The 21,365-nt window shown below is 34.7% G+C and overlaps 1 protein-coding gene across 1 annotated transcript; it reads left to right on the top strand.

The window, feature by feature from the left end:
- Positions 1 to 6,916: 6,916 nt before the first annotated feature.
- Positions 6,917 to 14,530, top strand: LOC130976130 (oxysterol-binding protein-related protein 4C-like). The gene is made up of 7 exons (XM_057900896.1): positions 6,917 to 7,124; positions 9,874 to 10,041; positions 10,992 to 11,237; positions 12,262 to 12,358; positions 12,863 to 13,157; positions 13,261 to 13,363; positions 14,166 to 14,530. Exons 1-7 carry the CDS (start codon positions 7,122 to 7,124, stop codon positions 14,415 to 14,417), a joined length of 1,164 nt encoding a protein of 387 aa, XP_057756879.1. The 5' UTR covers positions 6,917 to 7,121; the 3' UTR covers positions 14,418 to 14,530.
- The last annotated feature ends 6,835 nt before the right edge of the window (positions 14,531 to 21,365 follow it).

Below are 21,365 nucleotides of genomic sequence, written 5' to 3'. Positions count from 1 at the left end.
CCCTCAAGGCCCCTCCTCTTCCGTCTTCTTCATCTTTCGATGCTTCCAGACCGGACGACGCTCCTGCTCCTGCTGTCATGCCTCCTTCCTCCACCCGTTCTTCTAAGGTAAAAAATCCACCTCCTCATCTTCTTGATTATCACTATTTTTCTACAATTCTTCATCATCATGAACCTCGGTCATTCCGAGAAGCCTCTACCAATCCAAATTGGCAGCAAGCAATGTAGGAAGAAATTCAGGCACTTAAAAAGGCACACACTTGGAATTTAGTTGATCCTCCTTCTGATTAAGAAGTTGTGGGTAGTAAATGAGAATACAAGATCAAGACTCGCTCTGATGGTTCTATTGATCGTTATAAAGCACGATTGGTTGCTCAAGGTTGTACACAAGAGTATGGTATTGATTATGAAGAGACTTTTGCTCCTGTCGCTCATCTTACGTCTGTTCGAGCTCTCCTTGCCATTACTGTGGTTAAAAAAATGGTCTCTCAGTCAGATGAATGTGAAGAGTGTATTTCTTAATGGGGATTTAAAAAAAGTCTATATGAAACCACCTCCGGGATATCCTTGTGCTTCTAGTAAGGTCTGTCTCCTTCGCAAGGCACTTTATGGACTTAAGCAAGCTTCTCGTGAATGGTTTGACAAGTTCAGCACTACCATATGCAATCTTGGTTTTACTTGTAGCCCTCATGAGAATGTTCTCTTCATTCATAAAAGTGAACGTGGAGTTGTTCTTCTACTTTTGTATGTTGATGACATGATCATTATTGGAGATGATGTTGATGGTATCTTTGATCTCAAGGTGACCCTTCATCGTACTTTTGAGATGAAAGATCTTGGTTCTCTCAGCTACTTTCTTGGTCTCGAAGTCATATCCACCAATGATGGCATCTATCTCTCTCAAGCTAAATATGCTTCAGATCTTCTTGCTCAAGCCGGACTTACAGATAGTCGCACTGAGTCTACTCCTCTTGAGGCTAATGTTCAATTTACTCCTATGGATGGCACTTGGATAATCATATTCTTTATCATCTAGTTGGAGGACTCGTCTACTTAACTGTCACCCGACCGGACATTGCTTATCCGGTTCATTTTCTTAGCCAGTTCTTGTCGGCTCCTCGTACTACTCACTATGCAGTAGTTCTTCGCATTCTTCGCTACATCAAAGGCACCCTATTCCATGACCTTTATTTTTTTACCCATTCATCTTTATCCCTTCAGGCGTACTCAAATGTTGATTGGGCTGGTGATCCCATTGATCGTCGTTCCAGTACTGGTTATCGTTTGTTTATTGGCGACTCTCTCATTTCCTGACGAGCTAAAAAGCAAAAATTCACTGCTCGATCGAGCATAGAAGATGAATACCGTGCTCTCGCTGACACCATTGCTGAAGTTATCTCGATTCGTTGGCTTCTTGAAGACTTGAGTGCTCCTCAATCATCCCCAACTGATGCTTTTTATGACAACCGCAATGCATTCAAATTGCTCATAATGATGTGTTTCATAAACGCACCAAACACAATGAGAATGATTGTCACTTTGTTCGGCAACGTATCCTTATTAATGCTGTTCGTCTCATCGCTGTTGGCACACTGGACCAGACTGCTGATATCTTCACGAAGGCTCATCATCCGACTTGTTTTTGGACACTGTTATCCAAACTCAAGATGGTATCCTTAACTCCCACTTAAATTTGAGGGGGGTGTTAAGAGAATAATTAGAATCAAATTAGTATCATTTGTATTTATATAGCGTATCTGTATATTAATTGTAGGATTCTATATTTTTATTACTTTGATTCTTTTAGTAGCTATATATACCCTTGTACATTGTACTTTTCCTCAAATTAAATTATACACAAACCACTTTCTTTAGATTGCTCTCTTATTTCTAACAACAGTTATTCGATATCAAAATTAAAAAACTTCTTATATTACCGTTAAAAAATTTTGGTATTATTTTTCTGATAAATTATGTACATTTTAAAACTCTCATCCTCCTCTTTTTCTTTATCATCATCACTTTTTTTTATTTATCTTCTCTTTTTGTTTTATTTTTTTAACAAGAATAAAAATAAAAAAATCAATAAAAAATATAAATAAATAATACTGTAATAACTATAAAAAAATGAGAAAAAATCGTAAAAAATAAAGCGTAAGATTGATATTTAAAATACAAAATCAGCCTCTTTAAAAATTAATAGATTTTAAAACAAAACGCAATTTAAACAAAAATAACAAGTTCTAAATATTAAATTTTGTCATTATATTTTTTATTTTAACATTTTACTCTGATAGTGCATGGTTGAATAATAATAATAATAATAATAATAATAATAATAATAATAATAATAATAATAATAATAAATAATGTTAATTAATTATATAATTAATTTTAGGAAATTCGGTGAGTGAGACAAATTTTAGAAATGAAAATTAAATTCAATTTGAGTTAGAGGTTAATTTTATAAAAACTGAAAAGTGAATATATACAAAATTAACATAATTAATTTTTAAATCTAAAATCTGATTAAAGACCAAGAATTATTTGCTAAACATGATTGAACAAAAGTAAGAGTAAGTAATTCCACAGTTTCTTATTTCATTTGGATCAATTTGCTAAAAAAATCTAGGAAAAAAAAAAGAATCATAAAATGTGGGGCAATTTACATAAATAAATAAAGTGGAAGCATTATTTACGTAAATGTGCAAATCTGTTTGTTGTTACGATTTTGTGCAAAATTGAATATTATGTAAACCGTGGCAACCCACCACGATTTTAAAACAAACATAAACCGTGGGAGGTCACCACGGATTAGGAAGACATTGTTTTGCATGTAAACCGTGGGAGGTCACCACGGTTTACGTTGGAGAAAGCTTGTTCATAAACCGTGGGGAGTCACCACGGTTTATGTAGAATGCAACTTTGAACGTAAAACCCGGTAACCTACCGCGGTTTACGTGTATCTATATATATATGTAATCCGTTGAAGGCTGGGACGGATTCATTTGCTACCTTTGGAAAAAAAGTTGGATTCATTGTGGTAGAGAGAGTTTGTGAAAAGGATTGGAGGTAGTGAAGGAGAAGTGGGTGGTGGGGCCAATGGAGGAGGATGAGGATCGATTGTACCGACTAAATGGCATCGCTCACGTGGCAGGAAATATCGACGAAGAGGTTAGTAACTGTTATTGTTATTATTATTGTAATTAAATTTAATTCTAATATAGCAATTGATATGTTAGTAGGAATATTGGTAGTAAATATTTTTATTTTATTACGTTTACCTGTTTTGTGATTCTGATTAATATTATTTACGTAAATATTAATGATATTATCGGTTTTGTAAGTAATGCATAATTTGTTATGCTTATTTATCTTCTTACTGTGTTTTTTAGTATTTTTGCACAATTTGTTGTTATCGTTATTGTATTTTATTCAAAGGTTTTATTCATGAATTTAAATTGTTAATTTGTTGTTGTGAGTGCACAGTTTTGTTAGCTTCAGTATTTAGTAGAGGATAAGAGAATCCATGAATTTAATGTGCACAGTTATCTTAGCACCAGTATTATGTATGTTGTTGTTTGTAATCGTTGTATGTTAATGGATGTATTTATTACGAACGTTTTGCAGCCTAGTAGGGTTATTACAGCCGTTAGGCGGCAGCAGAATATGCCCTTACATGACAGGATTATACCCTATCTGGAGACTGCGGGGTTGTATCATCTTGCTAGGCTAAACAGTCATTGGTTCTGGGTTGATGAGCCTCTGCTTAGCGCATTTATTGAGCGTTGGCGTCCGGAGACCCACACGTTCCACATGCCGTTTGATGAGTGCACCATTACTCTTCAGGATGTTGCGTATCAACTGGGTTTGCCGATTGATGGTGCACCCGTTAGTGGGTGCTTGACTGAGTTTGAGAATCTGATGGAACACGGTAGACCAGCATGGGTGTGGTTCCGGGAGTTGTTCGGGGAGTTGCCTCCGCAGAGTAAAGTGAAGCAGATGACAGTGTGCTACACCTGGTTCCACGAGAGGTTCCGTGTTCTCCCTGCAGATGCTACTGATGAGACAGTTCGTGTATACGCACGGGCTTATATCCTGATGCTCTTGTCGTCTCAGCTGTTTGCGGACAAGAATGCAAACAGGGTACACCTTCGCTGGTTGCCTTATTTGGCATCATTGGATGAGTTGGGCAGATATAGCTGGGGATCCGCTGCACTAGCCTGGTTGTATAGGTGTCTTTGTCGTGGTACAAACAGGAACGTCGTTAACTTGGCTGGGCCGCTACACCTACTACAGTCTTGGATTTTCTGGAGGTTTCCCACTCTGAGGCCCACTGGTTTTGACCGGTTTGGTTTTCCGCTTGCTTCTAGGTATGGTTTAAAAATATGCGTTCATAAATTGTAAAAATTGCAACTGTGTTATGGTTTGTTTTGACATCATGTAAATTTAAATTGTAGGTGGGCGGAGTTTGTTCCGAGGAACGATGCAGGGGCACAGAGATTAGTTTCCGCACGCCTTGCACTTGATCGGTTGCTTGTCCACGACGTGAGTGACTTATTTATTACTGATGGTAGATCTAGTTTTTCTTACATGGCACTGCCTCATGAACGTCTTACTGTGTTCTATGCAGTTTTTGTGGGAGCCTTACTCTTCTGCTGATGTTACTGCTGTTATTCATCCGGAGATACTAGTTGATCAGCACCGACGGCTGTGGACGGCCGTCACTAGCCTCATATATTTTGCTGCGATAGAGTGGCATCAGGTGGATAGGGTTCTACCCCAGTTCGGCGGTGTTCAGCCTCTCCCAGATGTAGCTCTGAACATAGATTGGCTACATGCGAAGGATGGTAGGGGTGGGGACCGGTGGTTTCCTTCATATTATCGGGAGTGGCACCAGTATTGGGAGAACCGGCATCAGTCGGTCATATGGGTCGATCGTGTCCTCGACCCTGGTCCATCATCAGATTACCTCGAGTGGTGGTGCCGTGTGGCGCACAGGTTCCTATCCCCAGATGTAGCATTTCAGGATCCGAGGCCGATTGTGTTGACTGAGGAGGCTCGTCACAGAGGGTCGTCCCAGGCACCTCCTAGAGTTCATGTTTATGACAGACCGGATAACAGACGAGTTGATAGGCGTCGCCGTATTGGGACCCGGACCACGGATCGCGAGTGGAGGGAGTTTGCCGACCGATTGGTGCAGGACGTTCCTGGAGCTGAGGCTGGGGATCCAGTGGACTACCGTGTTCCTCGACGTAGAGGCAGACGGCCACCTGCGCGGCCTGACCGTCGAGGTGGGCCTGATGGAGGACCATCCGAGCAGGGGGGCGGCACTGGTCACGTCGCCGCTGAGGATGTTGTTGGATCAGCATCAGCCATGGATCAGCCGATGTTCGACGTGGGTTCTAGCTCACAGATGTTTGCGAACGTGAGCCCATTTGGTTATGCCGAGTTTACGACCGCAGCTGTTGGGGTGGACATTGCTGATCCCGTTACTGAGTCCGAGTTTTACCGAGACATAGCTGACATGCTTAGGGATGATGATCAGACCCATTATAGGCCACAGATGCCTGAGGAGGATGCCCAGTTTCGTGCGCAGCAACCAGGCATTGACGATGTTCAGCCTCAGTTGGCAGTTGACCTGAACGAGCCAGCAGTTTCGCCGTCCGACCCATGGTTTGCTTTAGGAGGTACACCTGCCTCCGCTTTCAGCGCGGCTCCCGCACACCCCACAGCACCAGCGCCAGATCAGCGACCTAGGCGGGTTAGACGTCCTACTTTGTGTGGCACCGGAGGGCACTTGCTTGGCCAGTTCGATGACGATGACAGTGACACCATTGAGGATTCTGATTAGTTATGCTATATCTTCCTGTCCAGTACTTTGTTTCTTTATTTATGTATTCATCATGGTAGTTACGTTATGTGTTGATCATGTTAGTTACGTTATGTATTGATCTTGGTAGCTACGTTATGTATTCAGCATGCTAATTACTTTATGTAATGTGCATGATTGTTAGTGTTTATGTATTTCAGACTTACTGTTAAATAATATTTATCTTTTGACTATGTAGCATGGTTCTGAGAACCGGACCGGACCGGCCGGTTCAACCGGAAAAACCGGGAACCGGTCAGTTAACCGATCCGTGTAAGCTCAAAAACCGGCCAGCAACAAACCGGTAAAAAACCGGTCGAACCGGTCGGTTAACCGATAAACCGGTCAAATTGGCCGGTTTTTTAACGGTTTTTTACTAAATTAATATATTTCAAATTATTTTTAGGTTTTCTAATAATTTTATTTAATATTTAATTAAACCGGTTGAACCCCGGTTGAACCCCGGTCGAACCATTAAACCATTGAACCAGTAACCTCACCGGTTCATTGACCGGTCCGGTTCTCGCAACCTTGCTATGTAGTGAGTGCCTGATTCAGAGTATTTCATGTATTCATGTATGGTTTATATTATAATGCACATTGTGAGAATGATCTCTTCTGGTGTTTCAATCACCCACATATATATAGATCTTCACCACCTTATTTAAGTCTACATAAACCGTGGTGACTCCCCACGGTTTATGAACACCCTTCTTCCAACGTAAACCGTGGTGACCTCCCACGGTTTACATGCAAAATAATTTCTTCCTAATCCGTAGTGACCTCCCACGGTTTATGTTTGCTTTGAAACCGTGGTGGGTTGCCACGGTTTACATAATATTCATTTTTGCACAAAATTGTAACAACAAACAGATTTGCACATTTACGTAAATAATTCTCCCACTTTATTTATTTATGTAAATTGCCCTAAAATGTGAAACCGTGTTGGTGTTGGTCAATTGTTGAGAAAGTGCACCTGATCCAATAATAAATAAATATTCTTATTATAATTAATTAATTAATTAATTCTTCTTGGCTCCTCTTACTTAAACTTCGCCCCCAACGTAAAAGTTTCTCAGAACCAAAACCAAAGCGCTCTTCTCTTTCAATTCATCATTGAAATTTTGAAATTAGTTAATACTTCTCTCTCATCACTCATCACTCATCACTCATCACCAAACCTTTCACATTCTCTCTCTCTCTCTCTCTGTCTCTCTCAACCACGCCGTAGCTTCTATACTTCAACAGACATGGTATGTTCTCTCTCTCTTTCTCTCTTAATCTTTTTATTTTGCCCTACTTCTTAGTACTGTTCCATTGAAGAAATGGTTGAACCTGCGATGCTCTCTTATTGTGTTTCTTACCTACCATACGACGATTTATAATTTCATTTTGATCACAACAAAATGATTGATTTCTTGTTCTTCGTTAGTTTAATTATATGAATGATGATGATGATGATGATGATAATGAATTGGCTTTTGAGACGGCGAAAAGAGGGGTACGGTATTAACTATTAACCGCACATATTCGGTGGTACCTAATTAATTAATTAATCGCAATGCATTTTACGGATTGTGTGAATGGAATATTTTACAATGTGGAATGTGGATGGTGCCTTTACTCTTCAACGCAAGGTGTAAAGAAGAAACAAGAAAGGGGGTAGGGGTGGGTGTATTCTATGTGTTTCCGTTTCCCATCTTTATTTATTGTCTCAAAACAAAAACATATAAATATATAAATTTATGTAGTTTATTTGACTGTTAAAATAATAAAAAATATTAACATACTTTTCATTAAAAATTACCTTTATTCCTACTGTTGTTACTTGTTAGTGACGAAGACATTAAATTTATAAATGTAGAAAATGAAATTTTGAAAATAAAACTATATAATTTTATGCGTATAATATCTAGTTTTAATTTTTTTAATAAAATACTAAATAGTAAATACACATTGATATCTGTGTTATTATGTATTAATATGCACCTTCCAAATTTGTCTTACTAAATAAGTAATGAATATGCTTCGTGTATTAATGAATATAGCGTACCCCTTTGCCATTTTGGTACTTGATTCCTTCCTTTATGATGATTAATTTCTGGCTCTTTCTTCCCAAATTGTTCTATTAAAATTTTATGGCTTAACGCGTATCAAGGATCCCTTATACGCTTAGCCCTTAAGTCAACCAATGCAAATATCAATGTGGAATTTCTTTTCTCCCGCTTTTGTTATATGAATAATTTGGATTTTCGTAATAAGTATTAAAGAATTATGATTTACATATCAAACTCATTATCAAAATTAGTCGTATACATATATATAATTTAATTTATTTTTAATATATTTTATATTGAAGATTAATTTTACTATATACAACTTATGAAAAAAACAATAACCGAGGAATAATACATATATAACTCTTGAATTATTTCTTTCTTATGAATAATGTGCTTTTTTTGTTAATTATATTGCATCATTGACTGTGATTTTTAAATAATAATAATAATAATAATAATAATAATAATAATAATACAATTAATTAAATTATTATGGTCTCGAAACAATTTAAATGAGAACTTTTTGTATGGAACGAAAATTCATGTGTAATTAACCTTACATAAAATTGATAATTGAAAACCATTAAATAAAAATTTAGTTAAATTATCAAATCATCTGACTGCACTTAAGTTTTTATTTTTTTATATTCTAAATTATTTTGAAACTAAAATAATTTAATTAATTGGACCTTAATTTTGTTTCTATTTGGGAAGAAAGAGTGTTGTCTGGCATCGTTATGTGAGAAATATTTGTCCAATTAGCGGACTCTACTTTATTTCAATATGCACTTTTGCAGGCCCAGGCAGCATTATTGCAAATGCAGTAGCAATAGCATAGGAATTATCGTTAAAGCCGTATTATCTCAGTCTCACCTCTACTACTTACGTGCTTTGTCATTTTCTTTTCGACTTGAATATCTTTCCTTTTAGTTTAAATCAGTTCTTTGGTGTTGGGAAACTAATTTTGTCAACTGCCGTGTTTTTTCCTTGCATCCAACTTGATAAATTTATTTTTTGATCAATTAATTTTTTGTCAACTATTGTGTTTTTACCTTGCATCCAACTATTTTTTTTTTTGGTTTTTAAATTTGCAAAATAATTTTCAAATAATTGTGCTCAAAGTCTCTATCATTTTTTTTTCTTCGTTTTACATTAAAACAGAAAAAGATTTGAAAATGTGGGTTGGTAAGTTGGTTCGACTTGTATGAGTATGAAAAATGTTACACATCACACAGACACTTGATCATTTTTAAAATCTTTATAGGATCAAATTATTTATACTTTATAACTTCTTTTTCTTTTTCGTTTTTTGTTATTTTTGTATTGAAAATTTAGTAAAAGATATAATAAAACTCGAAAATGATATTTTCTTATTTTAGTGATTAACTATATTCTTTGTAAAATTATAACAGTAAACATTTAAATTAATTCTTAATAAATTTCAGATAAAATATTTTGATTTCTAATTATATTTTATTACTCTTAAATTTCTAAAACTATTTCTATTAGACAAATTGGTCTTTTTGTCGTCCTTAACAAATTTTATTTATAAGATAATTCGATTTTGAAAAATATCACAATAAAACAAATTATTCACCTTTCAATAATTAATACGTGATAGATAATTCTCGGAGGCTTCTAAATTATTAAAACTTTTATTAGATATCAAAATGTCCAATCTAAAATTTGTTAAAAAATAATTTGGGTATTTACTCAAAATTATAAATACAAGATTGAGAAACTATCAATTAAACAAGTACTCCTAATTTTATTTATTTTTCTGCTACATTATTTGCTGGCCTTTTTTAATACGCTCAACTATATTAGTGTTGTTGAATGTTGATTACTTGATGAATGCATTATCTAGTAGCAAAGGGTAACAACTAACTACTGCATTAGAAAATTATTAATAGTAATAGAATATGAAATATGTTGGTGGCAGGTAAGTAATGGGGAGAAGAAAGAGACCAAAATTGTGCTCACAAAGCCAATGACATTAGAAGGGGAATCTGAATCTGATTCTGATTCTTATAAAGCCCCTAATCTTTTGCAACGCATATTAAGTTTGTTTAAGAATGTGCGGCCAGGATCTGATCTCTCACGCTTTCAGGTAAATACTTAAATTATTAATAGCTTAAAGATAACTTTTATTATAAGTTCTTCGTCATTCTCTTCCTATGATGAGTTAGCTACATGAATTAGTTAGGTTCACTTGATTAATTATAATATAATTAAAGTTTAATTTTTTGCCTTTTAAACTAAGGAACATTCAATCATGCATCTAGTTGTATATATTATAATTGCAATTTGCAAATATTAATAATCTATTAAGCCTCTAATTTTTTTACCCTTTTTGTTCAACATATCAATTACGTCTTGGATCGGATAACTATGATATTAAATATGTACAGCGTATGTTGGGATACAACAATTTTAGAAATTGCAAAATATAATAAGAATTTGGTACTTATCTAGTGTTAGGAATAATATACCATTTTCCCTTGAAAAAATACCTTTTACAGAGAAATAAAATAGACACAATCACAATCTCAAAGCAAATATTTAACTATACCTCACAACACTCTCTAATCAAAAGGTATAGAGGAAAAAAAAAGTCAGATACAAGCTTTAAGTGTTTTCGACTGGTGCAAAAAATATGGAAAACTTAGCCTCATATTTATAGTCTAGGCCACCCACTCCATTTGCTATCTTAAGCAATGTGGGATTAATTCAACCAAATTCTAACATCTAAAATATATAGAAATTCTCAAAAATCGATATGATAAATAGTACAATATAATAAATTTTATATACATGAATGATTTTGTCAATGGCATTCGTATGTGTCCATTAACATAAGCCAAAATAAATTGTAAACACTGTATTAATTATTTTATTTTTTATTTAGCGAAATAGAATAGTAAATACATTTTTTAAACTTTTGGCCATAGATATATAAAATATCTTTTTTAAATATTAAGTTGACAAACATGAATGATTTTATATTTTTATATATAAAGGAATGTAAAATTGTTTTACCTTATTGATATTAATTTGCAGGTCCCAGCAATGTTTAATTTGCCAAAGTCACAACTTCAGTGCTATGGTGAGTCAGTGTACAGCACAGGAATGGAGTTAATAAGAGAATGCAACAGAGGGCAGAGTCCATTGGATAGGTTGATAGCAGTGATGGCATGGTCCATTTCCACCACTCGCCCTGCAACTTTTGGTGTTGCTCCCTATAATCCCATTCTTGGTGAGACTCATCATGTTTCTAAGGGAACTCTTAACATATTATTGGAACAGGTACTTGATTAATCACTTCTCAATTCTACGTTACTTGGTTTATTTTTATATGTGAAAGTGAAACAGCAAAAGTGAATAAGAGTTTGCATGTTATGGTAAAAAAAAGTTAGCAACTATGTCAAAATAGATAAATTATGATAAATAACTATTTGTAGCTTTCAAAAGTTTTACAGGTATATAAAACATCTTATTATGGAGATATTACATAATTATTCTGATTGAAAATTACATATATGTATGATCTATTTTAAATTATTTAATTCATTGCATCTTAAACGGAACTAAAAAATTTGTGTGTAAATTGTGTTAGAGTAAAAGTATTTAATAAAAATAACAAAATTATAATAAAATTAGAAAAGAAAAAGGATGTGGGTTTCATTCTAATCGACCTCATTATTCATGTATAATTATTTTTAGGTTGAATAGCAGAGTTAAGCCTAAATTCGCATTCCACCCTATTCATTGCTCAATCTGACCTTTGCAGGTGGAGTTGTTTTTTTCCTCCTAATTAAATTTTGAGAATTTTTGTCATTTCAAGCTAAATGCAAAAAAAAAAAGAAAAAAAATCACTTATTGTAAAATCATTAAATTTGAAATATCAAAGATTTTATTTTTCTAAATATTTAACAACTGTGCCAAAATCTTTTTTTTTAGGATATCTTTCTATTTTTGGTGAAATTTGTGACTTGTGAGATGAAATTAATCTTTTGCCATCATTGTGGTGTTCTTTCTTTACTTTCAAAAATCATTCCGTCCGAAACTAAATTTTTTAGGAGGCAAATGATAGTTTACTCAAAAAATTATTAATGTTCATTGGATATCTAGATAAACTGTGTTTTATCTATTAGAATGACAATTATGACTATTTTTTATAATGGGATACATATTTCTCTTTGAAATGTAAGTATTCTATGAAAATGTACTAATAATATTCTTAAAAAATTGAGCGTTAATTATAATGTACCATCCAAGGGTTACTATAGAACAGAACACAACCTTTTATTTGTTGTTTTCATGTGTGCAGGTTTCTCACCACCCTCCAGTAACTGCCCTTCATGCAACAGATGAAAAAGAAAACATAGAAATAATATGGTGCCAGCGACCTATCCCAAAATTTTATGGTATTAATTATCCCATGATAAAGAACAAATATCATTTAGCTACACCAAAATGAATTATAACGTCACAACAATAAGTTTTTCCCATGTTTTGAACTTTGCCATGGCAAAAATAATTAACCTTATTTCTTTCACATTAATGACTAACTGAATGTCATTAAAGAATTAATCAAATTAAGGGACAAAATTTTTCACATCAGACATTTGCTTGACTTTAAATTTTTTATTTTTATTTTTTATTTTTTAATATGTCAAAACAGGGAATTAAATCTATCCATGTCAAAATGTCAAGATTTTTAACATTTGTTAGACAATTAGTTCTCTCAGCTTTTTAATCAAGTGCTATGAATTTGATAATTTCAAGCAAACAATAAAGTTTACTAGGAACTCACAATGCCTGAATTTGGTCATAACTTTGGCATTATTCTATAGTTTTACTAAGTTCTTAACAAATTAAAAATGTTAATTAAGTCACATAGATTCATCACAAATGTAACAAATATGCAGGAACATCAATTGAAGCTCAAGTACATGGTAAACGGCAATTGAAGCTTTTGAATCATGGAGAAACATATGAAATGAATTGTCCTCATCTTTTATTCAGAATAATTCCAGTTCCTGCTGTTGATTGGATTGGCAAAATTAATATAAAATGCATAGAGACAGGACTTGAAGCTGATTTATCTTACAAATCAACTCCTTCTTTTCTTGGATTTGGTGGAAATCAGAAAGTGGTCAAAGGGAAGATCTTTAATTCATCAACTTTGAATGTTCTGTATGAAGTTGATGGTCATTGGAATAGGTATTATATTGTCTTTAAAATTTTTCACTTATCGATTCTCAAACAATTAATTTTATTCTATGTTTAGATTTATGCTAATTTCATAACCATTTTGATGGTGCAGTACAATAAAAGTAAAGGATACAAATAACGGAAAAGTGAAAGTGATATATGATGCAAAAGAAGTCATTAATGGGCTGCAAACACCAATTGTTAAGGATGCAGAGGTAACATATATAAGACTATTCTCTACCCCTATTTCTCTTCACTATGATAATATTGCATGTTATTTGTCTCGTAAGATTCACATTGTATAGGCAACACCTGAAAATGAGTTTTATAAGATCTTATACTTTTTCATCATACTAGCTAGTTTTTGTGGTAATAATTCTCCCAAGAACTTATAATTCATTACATAGCATTTTAATTTTTACATATTGAACGACCACAAAAACAATTAAATTTTCTTTCCTTTTTTTTATTCTTTTTCTTTTCATATCTTGTTTTTCTAAAGAAAAATATAGAAACTTAGGTTACAAATTTCTTAAACTATAAAGCTAATCACAAAAACATCAAACGATAATATAGTGTTTTTAGATAGTGATTTAAATAATAATATGTCACGTTTTTTTAAGATTTAATTATTCTATTAGTTCTTATAGTTTTATCGAATATTTAATTAGGTTTTATACTTTTATTCTTTTCAATTAAGTCCCTATATCATATAATATTTTATAACTAAGTGTCTACTGTGATAAAGACGTTAAAATTAACGGAATATTTTGTTAAACTATATAGAATATTCAGTCAAATATTAGGTATATTCGTTTTGTTTAAAGGAATATTTCGTTAACTCCAGTATTTTTGTCACGGTAAGAATTTAATTACAAAATTTGATATGATATAGAAACTCAATCAAAACAAAATATATAAAGAAATAATTAAAAATTCAATAAAACTATAGGACCATAGAATAATTAAACCTTTTCTTAAATATGTATGACATGAGACTGTGTTGTTTATGATCAGAATGTGTGGCCAACCGAATCGGCTTATGTTTGGAGTGAAGTGAGTGAAGCCATAATGAAGAAAGAATGGGAGAAAGCAAGAGAAGCAAAGCATGCAGTGGAAGAGAGACAAAGGGAACTCTTAAGAGAAAGAGAGTCAAAGGGTCAAACATGGATTCCTAACCATTTTTTGGTGTCTAATACCAAAGAACATGGCTGGGACTGTTCACCTATACATAACTTTGTATCAAATGCCCCCATCATAGCACAATAATCTTCACTAAAATTTATATTCTAAAGTCTGTGTATATATTATATATCTTAATCTTTTTCAAGCATTCAGTACAACTTTTTCCATTATATAAAGAATAAATAGGTATTTGATTATTTTTCATAAGATCACATTTATTTGGATGATCTTTTAATAAAAGATCTTTTTTGAGTTATTTTTTTAAAAAATTTTATAAAAAAATAAAAATAATCTCAAAAAATATTTTTATTTTTTTAGTATTTTTATTTTTATTACTAAAAATTTAACAAATACATTAAAAAATATAAAAAAATCTTTTTTCGTTAAAAAAATATTTTTTTTTATCAATTTTAATGTTATCCAAACAAGCACCACATAAGTCTTTAACCAAAATTGTACTTATAAATTGTTGATTATTAAAAAAATAAATTATATTGATTTTTTTTTTTTGTTAACAATAGAACGAGGCTCAATTTTTTTAATATTGCAAAGAGATGTATGTTTTTCATCGTTATTTTGTCATTTATGAGTTTAACATTAGTATGAAAAAAAGTTTTACTTTTTAGAAGATGGAAAATATCATTGGCATTTTATTATTATTTTTTTAATCGATTAAATACAACATGTCAATGCCATTTTGTAAAGAAATTATTTTAAAAAAATTAAAATTAAAAATGGCAAAGCCATTTTATGTTTTGGTATATTTTTTCTAAACCGAAAAATAGAATATAGTAATATCGTTTTGGTGTGCGAGAATTTAAACTGTGGATGGAGAAATTGGGTGTGGTGGACATTTCATTAAGAAGGGGGACGTAGGTATATTTAGAGAAGTGGGAAGAACGCTAGTAAAATTGATAGATTCTGTTTGGATTTACACTGAATTTAAAAACTTTCTGCTCTAAAGGTAAAGGCGCTGAAGTGCCCTAAGTCCAATCACATTTCAATTATTCTAGAAGAGGAGTTAGTGGATTGAGGTCCTAAACCTTTTAGGTTCTTTGATGTGTGGTTCTCTCATCCATAATTCAAGAAGATGTTCATCCAAGAATGGAGGACAATGGAGGGTAGTAGCGTGGCAGAAAAAATGAAAAACATGAAGGGTCCAATCAAAGCATGGAATAAGAAAAAGTTTCGCCGATCAAGTCTTTTGAGGACTAGATTGAGAAGAGTGAGAAAGAATTGGAAGATGGAATAAAAGAAGAAGAAAATTTGGTAAGAAGAGAGGCTTTGAAAAGTCAAGTGAAGCTATGGTACAAGAGGAAAGCGGATTATTGGAAGCAACAATCAAAAAATAAATTCATAAAGGATGTCGACAAAAATACCAAGTACTTTCATGTGAAGGCTACTATTAGGCAAAGAAAAAGTAGGATTGAAGAGGTCAAGGAGGGAGGAAGAATGGTGAAGGATCCAACAAGGATAAAGCAAATAGCAAGAAGATACTTTCGAGACTTATACTCATAGAAACTGATGCCAGATATATTGTTTCAAAATGGTATTGTAAAGAAAATTAAAGTAGAGCAAGCAGCAAAAATAGAAGATATTTTATCTTTTGAGGAGATAAAATCAGCAGTTTAAGATTGTGAATCAACAAGAGCACCAGGGTTTGATGGATACAATTTAGGATTTATAAAGAGGATGTGGGAGAAAATTGGGGGGGGAGGGGAGGGGGAGTTTACGGAGATGGTTAAAAAATTCTTTATAGAAGCAAGAATGCTGAGAGAAGTCAATACCACATGGGTGACGTTGGCGGCAAAACCAGGAGGCGACAGTGAAATTAAGGATCTAAGACCAATTATCATGGTTGGTAGCATGTATAAAGTTGTATCAAAGGTGCTTGTGGCGTGACTGAGACCACTTCTGGGTGATTTGGTTGAAGAGCAAACTGCATTTGTACAAAAACGTCAGATACTTGATGGAGCCATGATAACTTGTGAGACGATTGCATGGTTGAAAAGGAAGAAATCGGCCGGGACTGTAGTTAAATTAGACTTTAGAAAAGCTTATGACTCGGTAAGATAGAGTTTTGTCGATCATGTGTTAAAAAGAATGGGATTCGAGGTGATGTGGAGAAGGTGGATACAAGAATTGTTTGAAACAGTAACAATGTCGGTTATGATAAATGACTCCCCAACTAAGCTATTTAGGATGGAAAGGAGACTTAGACAAGAGGATCTAATGTCACGCTTCCTTTTTGTTTTTGTTGTGGAGGTGTTAAACAAGCTTATTGACTGTGAATGAGGAACGCATATGATAGAAAGGTTGGAGGTGGGCAAAAGAAAAGTGTCGCTTACACACCTTCAATTTGTGGATGACATGATCGTATTCTGTCTACCTAGCCTAAAAATTCAAAGGAGGTATATGAGAATATTGAAGTGTTTCGGCACGATGTCCGGATTGGAGATAAGCTTTGATAAATCAACCATCATTCTAGTAAATTGTGAGGAAGAAATAGTGCTGAAAATGAGAATGGCTATAAGATGTAAGGTTGGAGAGCTACCAATTCCTTACCTTGGTATCCCATTAGGAGCAAGCCCAAGAAGAGTAAGTATGTGGAAGCCAGTTCTAGACAAAATTAAGAAAAAACTAAGGAGTTGGAAAAGCAAGCTTGTTGTCAAAGGCGGATAGGGCAGTTATCATAAAATCGGTGATCAATAGCTTTTTCATATATTTTCTTGGGCTATTCAAGATGCCGAAAAAAGTGAAAAAGAAGATTATATCAATATAATCTAGCTTTCTCTAGGGGGTTAAAAAGGGAAGAAAAGTAATGCCAACAATCAAATGGAGCGTCATACAAAAATCAAAGAAGCATGGAAGATTGGGTGTAGGGGACATGACAATAAAGAATGCAATAATGTTATTTAAATGGTGGTGGAGATTTTCTGATGAGAATAATTATTTGTGAAAAAAGGTAGTTAGCTCATGCTATAATGTTGATACATACACGAAGGTGGCTGAACATGATGGCAAAGGCTCGAATGGGCCTTGAAAAGATATAGTGAATATTGCAAAGAATAGTGAGATATGAAGAAAAATAAGTAAAGTTGGATGAAAATTGTGGGTAGGAGATGGTTGAATGATAAGATTTTGGGAGGATTTGTGGATTGGGGACAAAACTTTAAAAGAAAGGTTCCCTAGGCTGTTCAATGTGTCAAACATGAATGGGAGTAAGATCTATGACTGTGGTGTATGGAAAGGGTTAACCTGGGTGTGGAACTTCCAATGGCGAAGAAAATTCTTTGAGAGAAAAAAATACAAATGATAGAATTACAAAATATATTGGATAATGTATTTCTTTGTGCAGGTTACAGTGATAGCTTGGTGTGGACATTTGGATTAAATGAAAAGTACACCACAAAGTCATTAACTGACTGATAAACCACTATTTTATGGTTTATAATGTGTTTAATTGTGTGAATTTATCATGATCTTTATCCACTTATTCATATAATTAGCATGCATTTATATTTCATTCCTAAAATTATTACATGATTGAAAACTTACTTCCTAGAGACTTTTAATTAGGTATTTTAATTCTCCTTTATCCCATTCGATGCCGTGATCTGTATGTTAAGTGTTTCAGGCTTTATAGGGCATGAATGAATTGGAGATTGGAAAGGAAGTTTGCAAAAATAGAAGGAATACAAGAAATTAAGGAGATGACCAGCGAGAAGTGACGCGGCCGCATGGCTCACGCGACCGTGCGAAAGAGAGGAAATTGCAGTGACGCGGCCGCATGGCTCACGCGACCGCGCGGATCGGAAAAGCATAAGTGACGCGGAGGCATGGACGACGCGCCCGCGTGGGAAAGCAAAATGCCGAATGACGCGTCCGCATGAATGACGCGACCGCATGGCGTGCGTGATCTGCAGAATTTCAGAAGTCGCTGGCAGAGTTTTTGGACCGGATTTCAACCCAGTCTTCGGTCCAGAAACACAGACTAGAGCCAGGGAATATGTAGAAACAGAGAAGAACAATTCATTCCACATAATTTTTAGTTTTAGATCTGAGTTGGCTTCTCCCCTAGGTTTTTATCACTTGACATTCATAATTAGGATTTTTGGAAGATTTTGCTTTTTAACTTTTGAGAAGAGGCCACCTCCGATACTAGTCATTATACTTTGCTATTTACTTTTTACTTATTCTTCCATATCATTATATTCTCTAGAGTTGACATTGTATTGTTTTCACAAGTTATTAATATAGAATAATATTTTTATTTAATCCCTTTTCATCTTTTATTTATCATGTCTTCCTTTAATTCCTTTTTATATGTTATGAGTTCTACATTCACAATGAGCGAGTAGTTTCCTAACTTGATGGGGAGTTAATTGAAAGGAACCATTGAGTTGGGATGCTTGAAAGGATAATTATAATTGGGTTCATTGTTGGAATGCCCTCTATTCACAGACAATAATCCTTTTCAATGAGCGGATTGTGACTTGTGAATAGAAACAACATTCCAACGTGTTTGACTCTCCCTTATCTAGTAAGGGGTAACTAAACAGAGCAACATTCAATTATCAATTAATCTTGAGAGTACTTCAACAAGAATAGGGCTTTCAACTAATCTACTCCCAGTCAAGGCTTTTATTTAGAATTAATTAAATTCTCTATTTTAATTTCCTGTTTATCAACTCAACCATTTTTTAAAACACCTGATTGATAAAATAGCACATCTCTCTGCAACTCGTTGGGAGACGACCTGGGATTCATACTCCCAGTATTTTAATTTTAATCTTTGTGACAACCCTTTTTTAAATTGATAAGCGGATTTTCGGCTGGTTAAGGACTGTACTTGCAACGTATCTCTATTAATAATTTCTTAACTTGCCAGTTTCCGCCACGTCAATTTTTGGTGCCGTTGCCGGGGAGTTGCAACAGTGTGCTAATTTATTGATTGGTATTTATTTTATTGCAATTTTTTCTTTTTATTTTGTCACTATGAGCTGTACGTTTCTTTCGTTAAATGACGCGTTCACTTCCTGATCCAAGCTTGCCAGTATTTGATCCTGAGATTGAAAGAACTCTTTCACATATAAGACAAGCTTGGCGTCGGCAAGTCCTCTCTGAGGACAAACCTGAAACGTCATTTAATGGAGAAACAAGCTCCCTCTCTACTGATCCAGTTGATTTACGTGCAGGCGACATGGCAGCGCCAAGGAGAGTCACTATCCAGGAGGAAGGTGCCCTAATTTTACACTACAACCATTCCAGGCACACCATCCAGCAGTGGCTGTGGATTTCGAAATAAAGTCTTCGCTACTCAACTTGATGCCCAAGTTTCATGGCTTACCTGCTCAAGAGCCTATCAAGCACCTTAGGGACTTTCAGACCGCTTGTTCTACTGTTAAGCGTGATGGCACTGATGAAATATCCATTCTGTTAAAAGCCTTCCCATTCTCTCTTGAGGGAAAGGCAAGAGAGTGGTACTACACTCAACCCGGAACAACTGTTTCCAACTGGGATACGCTCAGAAGAGAATTTTTGGAGAAATTCTTCCCAGCTGAGGTTGCTGATAAACTGAGGAAAGACATGTCCATGATCGTTCAGGATGAATCTGAAACTCTTTATGAATACTTGGAATGCTTCAATAATCTTCGAGAGGCATGTCTCCACCATATGATTGACAAGATAGTATTGCTCGGCTACTTTACACAAGGCATGAGATCTCAAGATAGAACCACATTGGAAGGTACTAGCAATGGGTCTATGAAAAAGTACAAGACTACGGAAGAAGCATGGCAATTAATCAGCGACTTAGCTGAATCTACTAGGAATCACAGGTAGAAACAAAGTCAGTCAAGAGCTGTTGCAGAGGTATCCACTAGCAAAGAGACTGCTGCTATAGCTCAGAGCTTATGTGAAATGACTAACTTGCTGAAGCAGATGCAACTGAATCAACAACAGCCTCAGCAAGTTCAGCCTTCTCCACCACAGCACAGCCAGCAGTTGGTTCCACAAAGAATATGCGGAATCTGTGCAGATTACAGTCATTATACTGATGAGTGTTCGCAACTCCAACCAGAAGACCATACTGTAGCAGCCACTCATAACTTCTATGACCGCCCCAATCAAGGGTACAATCAAGGTGGCAGCTATAACCAAGGATGGCAGGATAACTCTAACCAAGGTTGGAGAGATAATTCTAACCAGGGTTTGAGGGACAATCACAACAGAGGAGGCAGAGATAACAATGGAAATCAGAGGTGGAATAACAATAACAACTTCAGGCAGCAGAATCAGAATCAAGCCTACAGAGCACCTCATCTAAGACAGTCTCAAGCATCTTAGCAGCCCTCTCAGATCACTTATCCCTCTTCATCTCCTAATGATGAGTTACTACAATCTATTGATCAGAGACAACAGGCCATGGAAAACAACTTTACTGCTACTTTGAATGGTCTGACTTCTACTTTGCAAGCCCTTGTCTCACAGATTGGATCAATGACCAACTTCAACAACCAGTCCTCAAGCTCTGGTGGACTCCCCTCTCAACCATTATCCAATCCAAAGGGTGGTATTAACGCCATCACCCTAAGGTCCGGAACCACATTGCAAGAGAGGAATCAAGAAGAGTCAAACCCATCAGAACACGCCTCAGCTGAAGAGGTAGTGGAATCAGAAGATGTTGAGGAAGAAACTGATATATAGGACATGGCTGAGGAAGAAGACACTAAATCACAGGAAGAAGCACCAAAGGGCGCAGACGCTGCAGCAAACGCCATTCCTATTCCATTTCCACAACTCGCAAAGAAGCCCAAGAAGCAGTTAGAACCTGATCCCAAAATGGTAGAAATATTCAAAAAGGTTGAGGTAACTGTTCCCATTTTTGATGTCATTCAATAGGTACCTAAATATGCAAAGTTTCTAAAAGATTTGCATACATAAAGACAAAATTAATGAATTAGAAACTATTCCTTTAGGAAGTTCTATATCTACTTTAATGGGAAATATACCTGAAAAATGTAGTGACCC

The sequence above is a fragment of the Arachis stenosperma genome, chromosome 4 (genome assembly GCF_014773155.1).
Source record: "Arachis stenosperma cultivar V10309 chromosome 4, arast.V10309.gnm1.PFL2, whole genome shotgun sequence".
In the NCBI taxonomy this organism is placed as follows: domain Eukaryota; kingdom Viridiplantae; phylum Streptophyta; class Magnoliopsida; order Fabales; family Fabaceae; genus Arachis; species Arachis stenosperma.
The sequence above is the reverse complement of the archived record's forward strand: the minus strand, read 5'-3'. Positions and strand labels throughout refer to the sequence as shown.